Below are 14,172 nucleotides of genomic sequence, written 5' to 3'. Positions count from 1 at the left end.
TTGAGGGGGGCTCCCCCCATTCCTGGGGCAGTGAGGGGGGCACCGTGAGCCTGGGGGGGGTGGGTGAGGGGACATGGGGGCACAGGGCTGGGGACATTGGCATGGGGACAGGAGACACGAGATTTTGGGATGGGACATGGGGGTTTTGGGATAGGACATGGAGATATTGGGGTGAGAACATGGGGATTTGGGATGGGACATGGGGATGTTGGGGTGAGAACATGGGGATTTGGGATGGGACATGGGGATTTGGGATGGGACATGGAGATATTGGGGTGAGAACATGGGGATTTGGGATGGGACATGGGGATTTGGGATAGGACATGGAGATATTGGGGTGAGAACATGGGGGTTTTGGGATGGGACATGGGGATGTTGGGGTGAGGACATCGGGGTGGGACATCAGGACAATGGGATGGACATGGGGACATTGGCCTGGGGCAGCAGGATGGAGACATTGGGGTGGGGACACGGGCATGGGACAGTGAGGGCACGTTGGGGCTGTGTGGGTGGGACACTGGGATGGGGGTGTGTGATGGGGGCACTGGGCTGGGAAACCAGGATGGAAACTTTGGGATTTTGTGGGCTGGGCTCTGAGCTCAGGGGGATTTTGGGGGGGTACAAACACAGAATCATGGAGTGCACTGGGTTAGGAGGGACCCTAAAACCCAGCCCTGCCATGGCAGGGACACCTCCCCAGGGTCACCTCCCTCTGTCCCAGGTGCTCCAGCCTGGCCTTGGGCACTGCCAGGGATCCAGGGGCAGCCCCAGCTGCTCTGGGAAACCCATCCCAGCCCTTGCCACCCTCACAGGGAGAAATTCCCAATATCCCATCCATCCCTGCCCTCTGGGAGCCGTTCCCTGTGTCCTGCCCCTCCATCCCTGTCCCCAGCCCCTCTCCAGCTCTCCTGGAGCCCCTTTGGGCCCTGCAGGGCTCTGAGCTCTCCCTGCAGCGGGGTGAGCACCCCCAGCTCTCCCAGCCTGGCCCCAGAGGGGCTCCAGCCCTGCAGCAGCTCCGGGGCCTCACAGAATTCACAGAATCCCTGGGTTGGAAGAGAACTTCAAGACCATCGAGTCCAACCCAGCCCCAGCGCCTCAACTAAACCCTGGCACCCAGTGCCACCTCCAGGCTTTGTTAAACACCCCCAGGGATGGGACTGCACCACCTCCCTCTGCCCTGGGAATTCCCAAAATTCACAGAATTCACGGAATGACCAGGCTGGGAGAGACCCTGAAGGCCATGGAGTCCAACCCAGCTCCAACCCCTCAGCTGAACCCTGGCACCCAGTGCCACCTCCAGGCTTTGTTAAACACCCCCAGGGATGGGCACTCCACCACCTCCCTGGGCAGAACATTCCAGAACTTTACCACCCTTTCTGTAAAATTTTTCCTGATATCCAACCTGAATTTCCCTTCGCAGAGATGGAGATGTGTCCTGTGGTTCTGTCAGTTCCTGCAGACAGAGCCCAGCCCCAGCTGGGCACAGGCACCTTTCAGGGGGTTGTAACATTGATAAGGTCATCTCTGAGTCTCCTTTCCTCCAGGCTGAGCACCCCCCGCTCCCTCAATGGTTCCTCACAGCGTTTGTGCTCCCAGCCCCTCTCCAGCCTCATTGCCTTCGCTGGGCACGCTCAAGAGAGATCTTGAGATCCCAAAGTACAATAACCACACCTCAATCCCAAAAAAACCCCCAGTTCGCAGCACTAAATTGGGATGAAGAGGGCACAACTTCTTGGATGTTGGGCAAAACTGGATGATGGACGTGTGGGAGGAGGGGGAAAGTCAATCCAACCTCCTGATTCCACTAAACCCAACTCAGTGAGGAGTTTAAATTAATTGAAAAACGGGGTTATAATGTATCAGTGAACACAAGCAGAGCACCAAACTGCATAAACCATCATCTCCACATCCTTCCCAAACTGAGGGGCCAGAACTGGACGCAGCACTCAAGGTGTGACCTCAGCAGTGCCAAGTGCAGGGACAGAATGATGTCCCTGCTCCTGCTGCCACACCATTCCTGCTCAGGGCCACCTGGGCCTGGTGCTGGCTCATGTTCAGCCAGGCCACTGTCCTGCTGCACTATCAGGTCCCCAGAAATCTGTCTGGGTGCTGGAACTGGGAATTGTGTTCCCAGGAGAACTGAGTCCCCACAGCACCCGCTCCCCCTCTGACACAACTCACTCCCCTCTACCCAGAATTACAAACCCCAGGGGCTCAAGACAAATAAACCTGGATTCCAGGAGTGATTCTCAGTTCCTTATTTGTGTCATTGTAAAAAAAGGGAAAGGTGCAGCCTCACCAGTGCCAAGTAGAGAAGAAGAATGGTCTCCCTGCTCCTGCTGGCCACACCATTCCTGATCCAGGGCCACCTGGGCTCATGTTCTGGCTCATGTTCAGCCAGGCCATTGTGCAGCCACTCTGTCCTGCTGCACTATCAGATCCCCAGAAATCTCCCTGGGTGTTGGGAACTGTGTTCCCAGGAGAACTGAGTCCCCACAGCACCCGCTCCCCCTCTGACACAACTCACTCCCCTCTACCCAGAATTACAAACCCCAGGGGCTCAAGACCAAAAAACCTGGATTCCAGGAGTGATTCTCAGTTCCTTAATTGTTTCATCTTAAAAAAAGGGAAGGGTGCAGCCTCACTAATGTAAAGTACAGAGGAAGATCTCCCTGCTCCTGCTGGCCACACCATTCCTGGTCCAGGCCAGGAGCCTTTGGCCTGCTTGGTGACCTGGACCCGCTGCTGGCCTCCTCTGGGCTCTCTCCAGCAGCTCCTCATCCTCCCTGTGCGGGACCCCAGGGCTGGAGCAGCTCTGCAGGTGGGGTCTCACCTGGGCACAGGGGCAGAGCTTCCCTCCCTCTGCCCACACTGGGGCTCAACCCAGCTCAGGGGACACCTGGATGTGGCCAGGATGAGTCCAACACCCTCAAATCCTTCCCCGTGGGTCTGACCTGGGCACAGGGGCACAGGGGCAGAGACCCGTCCTTCTGGGGCTCTGCTCAGGCTGGGGGGGTACCTGGGTCACCCTTGGAGTCTCACCTGGGCACAGGGGCACAGGGGCAGAGATGCCTCTCTCTGCCCACCCTGGGGCTCAGCCCAGGATCAGGGGGGCACCTCAGTGCCCAGGATGTGACCAGCACCCTCAAATCCTTCCCCATGGGTTCACCCCTGGGGCCTCACCCGGGCACAGGGGCACAGAGGCAGAGACCCCTCCCTCTGGGGCTCAGCCCAGGCTTGGGGGTGTCTGGGTTCCCAGGGATGTGGACAGGATGTGTCCAGCACCCTCAAATCCTTCTCAATGGAGTCGTCCTTGGGGTCTCACCTGGGCACAGAGCCCCCCTCCCTCTGCCCACCCTGAGGCTCAGCCCTCAGCCCACCTGGGTGCCCCAGGATGTGGCCTCAAATCCATCCCCATGGGGTCACCCATGTCCCAAGTCCTTCTCCCAGGTGCTCCCAGTCCCTTCCCAGCCCAGTTGGGTTTTTGCTCCTGGCCCAGGTGCAGGAGAAATAACCGGGGTGCAGAACTGGGCTGTGTTGGAATCCTTGGGGCTCCCACCACCCCAGCCTGTCCTGGGGTGGAGCCCTGACCTGGGACACCTGGCTGGGGACACTGGGGTGGGACACAGAGATGTGACAGTGGGATGAGGCTGGGGACACTGAAATGGGGGCACTGAGGTGGGGACACTGCCCTGGGAAAGCGGGATGGGGACATGGGGATGGATGGGACACAGGGATGGGGACATGGGGATGGGACACCGGGATGGTGAGCACCAGGATGGTCACTGGGACATTGGGATGGGACACTGGGATGGTGAGCACCAGGGTGGTCACTTGGGTTGGGACACTGGGATGGGACAACAGGATAGAGACATTAAGTGGTCACCACCAGGATGGTCACTGGGACATTGGTATGGGACACCAGGGATGGGTCACTGGGGTTGGGACAGTGGGGTGGGACATCGGGATGGGACACCAGCATGGTCACTGAGATGGTCAGCACCAGGATGGTCACTGGGACATTGGGATGGGACAGATTTGGGACATCGGGCTTGGACAGTGAACTGAGACATTGGGGTGAAACGTTGCCATGGGGTGTCCCAGGATGGGTCACTGGGGTTGGGACATTGGGGTTGGGACATTGGGATGGGACACCAGGATAGAGACACTTAGGTGGTCAGCACCAGGATGGTCACTGGGACATCGGGATGGGACACCAGAGATGATGAACACCAGGATGGTCACTGGGGTTGGGACATTGGGATGGGACAGATTTGGGACATCGGGCTTGGACAGTGAACAGAGACACTGGGGTGCCACATTCCCATGGGATGTCCCAGGATGGGACACTGAAATGGAACGCCAGAATGGGTCGCCAGGATGGGACATTGGGATGAGACACCAGGGCGCTGGGGTGGTCACCACCAGGATGGTCACTGGGACATTGGGATGGGACACTGGGATGGTGAACACCAGGGTGGTCACTTGGGTTGGGACACTGGGATGGGACAACAGGATAGAGACATTAAGTGGTCAGCACCAGGATGGTCACTGGGACATTGGGATGGGACACCAGGGAAGGGTCACTGGGGTTGGGACAGTGGGGTGGGACAAAGGCAGGCCAGGACATAGAATAGGGACATTGCAATGGCCTGGATGGGACACAGCCAGGGGGACACAGGGTGACGTCCCAGGAGCCCCCGGGGACAGGTTTGGGAGGGGGGACAGCGACATCACCTTGGCAGCCCCATGGGTCACTCAGGAGTGGCTGCAGGGTGGCCCAACCCCAGCCCTGCTGTGGCCTTGCCCCCTGAGGGGCTGTGTCCTTGTCCCTGGATGCGCAGCCTCACGTCCATTGTGTGTCCTTGTCCTTGTCCCTGTCCTGGCGTGTCCTTGTCCTTCACTGTGGCCCCAGTCCCTGCCTGTCCCTGCCCATGTTCCTGCCACGTCCCTGTCCCCAGTGTGTCCATGCCTGCGTCCTGGAGTGTCCCTGTCCCTGTCTCTGCCCTGTCTCTGTCCCTATTCCTGTCCCTGTCCCAGCAGTGTCCCTGTCCCTGGAGTGTCCCTGCCCACCCCATGTCTGTCCCTGTCACATCCCTGTCCTTGTCACTGCTCTGTCGCTGTGCACCATGCCATGTCTCTGTCAGTGGTCTCTCCTTGTCCCCCATGTGTCCCATTGTCCCCTTGTCTTTGGCCCTGGCATGTCCATGACCGTGGCGTGTCCCTTCCCATGTCCTGTTCTGTGTGCCACCAGTCCCCACATCCTGCTGTGGCCCTGGCCCTGTCCCTGTCCCTATCCCTTATCCCTGTCCCTGTCCCTGTCCCTGTCCCCTGTCCCTGCCGAGTCCTGCCAGGGCAGGAGGGACCCTGGAGGGCGCTGGGTGGGGGAGGGGGGTCCAGGGGCATTCCTGGTGAAAATCCCCCCTCACCAAAGGCCACGCCCAGGAGGAACCGCACCCACTGGCCACGCCCACCGACCACACCCACTGATCACATACCCTGGCCACTCCCACTGCCTACATACCCCAGCCCCATGTAGACTCTTTTACCCCTCCCACCTCATAGCCCCTCTCACCCCAAAGCTCCTCCCACACCAAAGCCCCTCCCACTCCAAGCCCCTCCTACTCCCATAGCTACTCCCACCACAAGGCCCCGCCCACCCAAAGCCCCTCCCACTCTAAAGCACCTCCCACCCTCATAGCCACTCCCATCCCATAGCCCTCGCACCATAACCCCACCCACCCAAAGCCCCTCCCACCCCACTGCCCCTCCCACTCTAAAAAGCCCTTCCCACCTTCATAGCCCCTCCCATCCCCAAAGCCCCTCCTACCTCAATAACCCTCCCACCCAAAGAGCTTTCCACCCCCATAGCCCCTCCCACCCCAAAGCCCCGCCCAACGCAGCCCCGCCCATCCAAAGCCCCTCCCACCTTTCACAGCTCCTCCCACCCTGAAACCCTGCTATCCCCATAGCCCCTCCCACTCCTCACAGCTCCGCCCACCTCCATAGCCCCTCCCACCCCCATAGCCCCTCCCACCCCGCAGCCCCTCCCCCCATCCCAAGCAGAGGCCGGCGGTTTCGGACTGGTTAAAATCTCACCATCCATTGGGTAGAAAAGGGCGGGGGGGGGGAAGCCCCTCCACCAGCCCCTCCCCAACCCACCCCGGGGGTCGCGGGGGTCCCGGGGGGGGGGGGAGGGGCCGAGACTTGGCACAAAAACCCGGGCGGCAGCGGGGGGAGGGGCAGGCGGTAGAAAACGGAGAGGGGACAACGGTGGGGGAGGGGAGGGGACCCGGTGCGACCCCGCCATCACCCCCCCCCCCCCAAAGTACAAAAGAGCTAAAAACACCGCGGGGGGGCGGGGGGACAACGGGGACCGGCGTGGTGGCACTGGGGGGTGGCCCATGGCAGTGGCCCTGGGGGGTGGCCCGGGGGGTGGCACTCGGTGGTGGCCCTGGGGGTGACCCCGGGGGTGGCCGCGGGGCGGGGGAGTGTCCTGGGGGTGTCCCACAGGTGGTGGCCCATGGGGGGTGACTCTTGAGGAGGCCCATGGCGGCAGTGGCCACCCCGTGTCACCCTGTGGGCACCCCGAGGGCAGCCGGGGGTGGGGGTGGTGGCCCGTGGGGTGGCCAAAGGGGACAGAGCCACCCCAGGGGTGCCCCAGGCTTGGTGGCCCTGGGGGTGGCCCATTGGGGTCAGTGGCACTGGGGTTGTGGCCGGTGGCCCACAGTTGTGGCCCTGGGGACACCGCAGGGTGGCCCATAGAAGGTGGCCCATTGGGCTTGGTGGCCCTGGGGGTGACCCAGATGTGGCCAGTGGCCCTCGCTTGTGGCCCTGGGGACATTGCAGTGGTGGCCCTGCGGGTGGCCCACAAGAGGTGGCCCTGGGGGTGACCATGGAGTAGCCATGCTTGTGGCTCTGGGGACACCCCGGGGTGGCCCACAGGAGGTGGCCCGTTGGGCTTGGTGGCCCTGGGGGTAGCTCTGGGGACACCGCAGGCATGGCCAGCAGCAGTGACCCTCGATGTGGCCCACGCTGGTGGCCGGGGGTCAGTGATGTCCTTGGCGTGTCCCGTGACCCCCCTGTGGGTGGTGACTCTGTGCCACCCCCCTGTCACCCCTCTGGGGGTGGCACCACCGCAGTGCCAGCAGCCCGGTGGCACCCAGGGTTGGCCAGGACTGGTGGCCGGGGGTCAGCGATGTCCTTGGCGTGTCCCGTGACCCCCCCGGGGGTGGTGACCTGGTGCCACCTCCTTGTCACCTCCGCGGGGGTGGCACCCAGGGCTGGTCAGCGGTGGCCCCGCCTGGTGACCATGCCCGGTAACCCCGGTGGTCTCAGGGTGTCCCCGCCGGTAGCCCCGGGATGGCCCCGGTGTCCCCGCCTGGTGACCACGCCCGGTGTCCCGGTGTCCCCGCCCGGTGTCCCGGTGCCCCGGTGTCGCCGCTAGTCGCCGGCCATGCACTTGAAGCGGTTCTTGAAGAAGAAGAGGCGCTGCTTGAGGCGCACGCTGTCGTCGCGGGCGGCCGGGTACCGGTACCGGTTGTACTGCCGCTCCCCCTCCGAGCGCCGCCACGGCAGCGCCAGCTTGGACGCGTGATCCACCACCACGTCCTCGCACGAGCCCACGTGCAGCACCCCCAGGCCGTCGATGAAGAATTCTGGGGAGGGGGGCACGGGGGGACCCCCAAAATAATGGGATCAGAGGCGGCCTGGGGTGCCCCGGGCTGACCCTGATGCCTGGGGGACACATGGAGGGGGATGCCCCCTTGGCTCTGACCCCCCCAAATTGTGGGGGACTCCAGCATGCCCCTTATCCCTGACCCCCCCAAATTGTGGGCAATCCCACTGTCCCCCCTTATCTAGGACCCCCCGACCCCCTTGTGGGAGACCCCAGCCCCCCCTCGTCTCTGACCCCTGATTTGGGGGTACCCCAGTGACCCCGTTAGACTGAGCCCTCAAACCCCCCAGACTCCTTGCGACCCTGGGGCACCCCCAGAACTCCTCTGGGACCCCCTTAGACTGAAACCCCAGACCCCTCGGGACCCCCAGACCCCTCGGAGACCCCCCTGGCACCCCCTTAGACTGACCCCCAGATCCCACAGACCCCTCGGGCACCCCCAGACCCCTCTGGCACCCCCAGACCTCTCCAGAACTCCCTCAGACTGACCCCCAGACCCCTCGGGCACCCCCAGGACCCCTCTGGGACCCCCTTCGACTGACCCCCAAACCCCCCAGCCCCTTCAGGCATCCCCAGACCCCTCGGGCACCCCCAGATCCCTCTGGCACCCCTTAGACCGTTGACTGACCCCCAGATCCCCCAAACCTCCTGGACACCCCCAGGACCCCTCTGGGACCACCTTAGACTGAGCCCCCGACCCCCAAACCCCCCAAATCCCTCGGACACCCCCAGACCCCCAGGGACCCCCTTAGACTGACCCCCCCAGTCTCCTCAGACACCCCTCAGACACCCCCAGCCCCCTCGGGCACCCCTAGACTCCTCTGGCACCCCTTAGACTGAGCCCCAACCCCCTCAGACCCCTCTGGCACCCCCAGGACTCCTCCAGGACCCCCTCAGACTGACCCCCAGACCCCCCAAACCCTTCAGACACCCCCAGCCCCCTCAGGCACCCCCAGACCCCTCGGGCACTCCCTTAGATTGACCCTCCCAGACCCCTCGGACACCTCCAGACCCCTCTGGGACCCCTCAGATTGACCCCTCCAGCCCCTCCAAACCCCCCAGCCCCCTCAGACACCCCCAGCCCCCTCAGACCCCCCAGCCCCTCCCTGTCCCCCCGTGTCCCGGCTCTCACCGAGGTGCGCCACGCGGCGCAGCCGGGGGTCGAAGCCCACCTGGCGCACCTTGTCGGTGCGGGCCAGGAAGAAGTTGACCACGCCGTCGGTGACCACGCAGGCCGGGAAGCCCGCGAGGCGGTGGTGGAAGCCGGGCCGGGTCCGCAGGCAGTCCCCACCCGCGCCGCCGCCGCGCACGCTCAGCCGCTGCCGGTACGTGGTGGTGTAACCGGTGATCTCCCGCACCGCGCCGCCCACCTGCGGGAGCGGGGCTGAGCTGGGGAGGGGGCACCGGGAGCACCGGGACAACCCGGGATCTATGGGAGCACCGGGACCACCGGGATCGACCGGGAGCGGCTGGGACAGCCTGGGACCCACGGGAGCACCGGGACAACCCGGACTGCCCGGGACACCCCAGGGATCGCCCGGTACAGCTCGGGACCCACGGGGACCCCCAGGGACCACCGAGATCGGCCGGGACCCACGGGAGCACCCGGGACCCACGGGGACCCCCAGGGATGCCCGGGACAGCCCGGGATCTACGGGAGCACCTGGGACCACCTGGGACCGCCCGGGACCGCCCGTGGGTACCCAGAACCCCCAGGGACCACCGGGACCCACGGGAGCTCCCGGGACCCCCAATGACCCCCAGGGACCACCAGGACCCACGGGAGCGCCCGGGACCGCCGGGATCGACCAGGACTGCCCGGGACAGCCCGGGAGCACCGGGATCTACCGGGGACAGCCCGGGACCCATGGGAGCGCCCGCGAGCACCTGGGACCCCCAGGACCACCCGGGACACGCAGGGACCCCCTGGAATCACCCACCAGTGGGATGGGATGGGATGGGATGGGATGGGATGGGATGGGATGGGATGGGATGGATGGGATGGAATGGGATGGGATGGGATGGGATGGGATGGGATGGGATGGGGCTGTGCCAGCACCTGAGCACCCAGAGCCCCCGAACCCCATCTGGGCACTGAGATCCCCACTGCCACCCCCAACCTAGGCATTGCCACCCCCGCCGGGCACAGGAAACAGGACCCTCCCTCAGACCACAGGGACCTGCCTGTGGTACCCCCGTGCCCTCCCCTGTGCCCGGTGTCCCCGCAACCTCCCCGTGGCTCCCGGTGCCCCCTCATCCCCCGTGCCCCTGCAGCCTCCCCTGTACTCTCCACCCCCAGTGCCCTCTGCACCCCCTCGTGCCCTCACCCCCTGTGCCCCCTGCAGCCTCCCTGGTGCCCCCCATGTCCCCCAGTGCCCCCCCGTGTTTCCGCAGCCCCCTGTGCCCCCGTACCCTCCATCCCCGTGCCCCCTGTACCCTCCTGGTGGCCCCCTGGTGCCCCCATCCTCCCCTGTACCCTCCATCCCCTGTGCCACTCACCCCCGGTGCCCCCGATGCCCCCTGCAGCCCCCCGTACCCTCCAGCCCCATACCCCCTGTACCCGCCCGTGCCCGGTGCCAGCCGTGCCCTCCACTCCCTGTGGCCCCTGCAGCCTGCCCGGTTCCCTCCGTGCCCCCAGTGCCCCTCGGTGCCCGCCGTGCCCGCACCAGGTCCAGGCTGGTTCTCTCCAGCACATCCACGAGCTTCTCCAGCCGCGTGCGGGCCGTGAAGATGAAATCATCGTCCACCCACAGCACGTACTTGGTGGTCACCTGCGACACCGCCAGGTTCCTCCCGGCGAACCAGCCCTGCCAGGGGGCAACACGGAGCCTCGGGCACGGCCGCAGTGCCCGCGGTGCCCGCGGTGCCAGCCTGAGCCCTGACAGAGCCCGTGTGCCCCATGCCCGGGTACCACAGCCCTGACAGAGCCCATGTGCCCGTGGTGCCACCCTGAGCCCTCACAGAGCCCGTGTGCCCCATGCCCGGGTACCACAGCCCTGGCAGAGCCCGTGTGCCCCCCTGAGCCCTCACAGAGCCCGTGTGCCCACGGTGCCAGCCTGAGCCCTGACAGACCCCGTGTGCCCCATGCCCGGGTACCACAGCCCTGACAGAGCCCGTGTGCCCCATGCCTGGGTACCACAGCCCTGACAGACCCCGTGTGCCCCATGCCTGGGTACCACAGCCCTCACAGAGCCCGTGTGTGCCCGCGGTGCCACCCTGAGCCCTGACAGAGCCCGTGTGTGCCCACGGTGCCACCCTGAGCCTGACAGAGCCCGTGTGTCCTTCCCCGGGGACCCCACAGCCCCGACAGATCCCCTGTGCCCAACACCAAGATCCCCCCATGTCCCCATGCCCGGGGTCCCCTCCTGTCCCCCGTGCCCCTCGAGCCCTGCCAACCCCCCACGAGCCCCCCGGGTTCTGTCACTTTGTCATCCCCTCATGTGTCCCCCCCATCTGTCTGGGGTGTCCCTGCTCTGACAGGGTTCCCATGTCCCCCTTCCCCATTGTCCCCATGCCCTGGGACCCCCACCCTGGGGGTCTCCACCCTGCCAGCCCCTCCTGGCACGCCCAGGGAGCCACAGCCCCATCAGTCCCTGGTGTCCCCCTCTCTGCCATCCCAGACCTCCATGTCCCCTCCTTTTGGGGACTTCAGCTCCTGCCAGCCCCTCATGTGCCCCATTTGGCTTTGCCAGCCCCCCGTGTCCCCTGTCTGGGGTCCCTGCCACCCTTCCATGTCCCACACAGCCCTGCCACCCACCCATGTCCCCTGTGTGGGTCTCTGCCCCCTGCCATGTCCCTGTGGGGGTCCCTGCCCATCCCCTGTCCCCTGTCTGAGGTCCCTGCCACTCTCTCGTGTCCCACATGGCTCTGCCATCTTCCTGTGTCCCCTGTCTGTGTCCCTGCCACCCTCCCGTGTGCCCTGTGGGGGTCCGTGCCACCCTCCCACGTCCCCTGTCTGCTGTCCCAGCATGTCCCCTGTCCCCAGTCTGGGTCCCTGCCCCGGCTGTGTCTCCTGCCACCCTCCCGTGTCCCACACAGCCCTGCCACCCTCTCGTGTCCCACACAGCCCTGCCACCCTCCCGTGTCCCTTGCCACCATGCTGTGTCCCCTGTCTGGATCCCCGCCCCTGCCGGGTCCCCTGGGGGGGTCCCCTGTCCCCACAGTCCTGCCACCCTCCTGTGTCCCCTGTCTGGGGTCCCTGCCACCATCTCATGTCCCACACGGCTCTGCCAGCCCCCGTGTCCCCTGTGGGCATCCCTGTCACCATCCCACAACCCCTGTCTGGTGTCTCTGCCCCTGCCGTGTCCCTGCCCATCCTGTGTCCCCTGACTGGGGTCCCCACAGCCCTGCCACCATGCCGTGTCCCCTGTCTGAGTCCCTGCCACCCTCTCCTGTCCCCTGCGGGGGTCCCTGCCCGTCCCATGTCCCTTGTCTGGTTCCTCGCCCCCTCCTCTGTCCCCTGCCGTGTCCGCTGTCTGCGTTCCTGTCCCCTCCTCTGTCCTCTTCCCTGTCCCCTGTCTGTGTCCCCACCACCATCCCATGTCCCCTGCGGGTGTCCCTGTCCCCTCCTCTGTCCCCTCCCCTGTCCCCTGTCTGTGTCCCTGTCCCCTGCGGGGGTCCCTACCCATCCGGTGTCCCCTGACGTGTCCCTGCTACCCTCCCGTGTCCCCTGTCCCCTGGGGGTGTCCCTGCCACTGTCCCCTGCCCCTCTCCTGTCCCCTGGGGGTGTCCCTACCCCTCCCGTGCCCCCTCCCCTGTCCCCTGCCTCTGTCCTGTCCCCCGCCCTGTCCCTGTCCCCTGCGGGTGTCCCTGCCACTGTCCCCTGTGGGTGTCCCCTGTCCCTGTCCCTGTCGGTGTCCCCGCGGGGGTGGCACCTTGCCGAAGGGCATGAGGTAGTGCTCCAGGTGTGGCCCTGCCAGGGGCTCGGGTCTCTGGCTGTCGTCGGCCACCACGATGGTGACCGAGGGGTAGAAGCGGCGGATGCTGGCGATGAGGCCGCGCAGTTTGTCATAGCGCAGGAACGTCTTGGTGGCCACGGTCACCAGCGCCGAGATGTTGTACCCTGGGGGGGGGGGGGGGGGGGGGAGCTGAACTGGGAGTGCTGGGAGCTGAACTGGGGGGGCTGGGAGCATGAACTGGGAGGAGTGGGGAGTGCTGGGAGCCCGAACTGGGAGCACTAGGAACGCTGGTAGCCTGAACTGGGAATGCTGGGAGCACTGGGAGCACTGGGAGCACTGGGAGCTGAACTGGGAGAGCTGGGAGCTGGACTGGGGGGACTGGGAGTGCCGGCAGCCTGAACTGGGAGTGCTGGGAGCCCGAACTGGGAGCGCTGGAAGCACTGGGAGCCTGAACTGGGAGTGCTGGGAGCCTGAACTGGGAGCGCTGGGGGTGCTGGGAGCTGAACTGGGAGCACTGGGAGCCTGAAATGGGGGGACTGGGAGCGCTGGGAGCTGAACTGGGAGTGCTGGGAGTGCTAGGAGCCCGAACTGGGAATGCTGGGAGCCAAACTGAGAGCACTGGGAGTGCTGGGAGCCTGAACTGGGAGTGCTGGGAGTTAAACTGGGGGGCTGGGATCTGAACGGGGGGGGCTGGAACCCAAACTGGGAGCCTGAACTGGGAGCGCTGAGCACCCACATTGGCAGGACTGGGCTCCCACACTGGGACTGGGAACACTGGTAGGGCTGGGGCACTGATACCGGCAGAACCAGCTGTCTGCAGCACTGGGAGCACTGGGAGCACTGGGATCCTGGCACTGGGGGCACTGGGAGCACTGGGATCCTGGCACTGGGGGAACTGGGAACACTGGGAGCACTGGGATCCTGGCACTGGGAGCACTGGGAGCACTGGGAACAATGGAAGCACTGGGAGCACTGGGGATCCTGGCACTGGGGGAACTGGGAGCACTGAGGGCAGTGGGGGCATTTGGGGCACTGGGATTCTGCCACTGGGGGCATTGGGGGCACTGGGAGTCTGGCACTGGGGGCACTGGGAGCACAGGGAACACTGGGATTCTGCCACTGGGAGCACTGGGACTGGGGGGACTGGGAGCACTGGGAGGGAGCCGTGAGATCACTGGGAGCGCTGGGAGCACTGGGAACACTGAGAATCTGGCACTGGGGGCACTGGGAACACTGGGATCCTGGCACTGGCGGCACTGGGAGCACTGGGAGCACTGGGAGGGAGCCGTGAGATCACCGGGAGCGCTGGGAGCACTGGGCCAGGCCAGGCCGGTATCGGTGCTCACCCCGGTGCTCACCCCCGTCCCCGCTGTCGCTGTCGCTGTCCCCGTCGCCGTCGCTGTCGCCGGCGCTGCCCGGGCCGTACAGGCGGGGCGTGGGCGGGTGCCGGATGCGGATGGCGAAGGCGGCGGAGTGACCGTCGGTGGAGAACTGCACTGCAGGGGGAGCGGCGGCTGGGCACGGGGCACCGGGGGCACGGGGGGCATTGGGGGGCATGGGGGGCGAGGGGGTATGGGGGGCATTGGGGGACATCGG

The 14,172-nt window shown here is 65.5% G+C and overlaps 1 protein-coding gene across 1 annotated transcript in view; it reads right to left on the bottom strand.

Annotated features, from left to right (window-relative positions):
• Positions 1–6,084: 6,084 nt before the first annotated feature.
• The window catches only part of B4GALNT1 (beta-1,4-N-acetyl-galactosaminyltransferase 1), a 17,841-nt gene continuing 9,753 nt past the window's right edge, over positions 6,085–14,172 (bottom strand). The window contains 5 exon segments of the mRNA XM_074530997.1: positions 6,085–7,658; positions 8,811–9,048; positions 10,345–10,485; positions 12,553–12,740; positions 13,923–14,072. Of these exon segments, the coding sequence (XP_074387098.1) occupies positions 7,444–7,658; positions 8,811–9,048; positions 10,345–10,485; positions 12,553–12,740; positions 13,923–14,072 (932 nt within the window). The 3' untranslated portion in view covers positions 6,085–7,443.

This window comes from Zonotrichia albicollis, chromosome 33 (genome assembly GCF_047830755.1).
Source record: "Zonotrichia albicollis isolate bZonAlb1 chromosome 33, bZonAlb1.hap1, whole genome shotgun sequence".
Lineage (NCBI taxonomy): Eukaryota > Metazoa > Chordata > Aves > Passeriformes > Passerellidae > Zonotrichia > Zonotrichia albicollis.
This window is presented reverse-complemented; position numbering and strand designations above follow the sequence as displayed.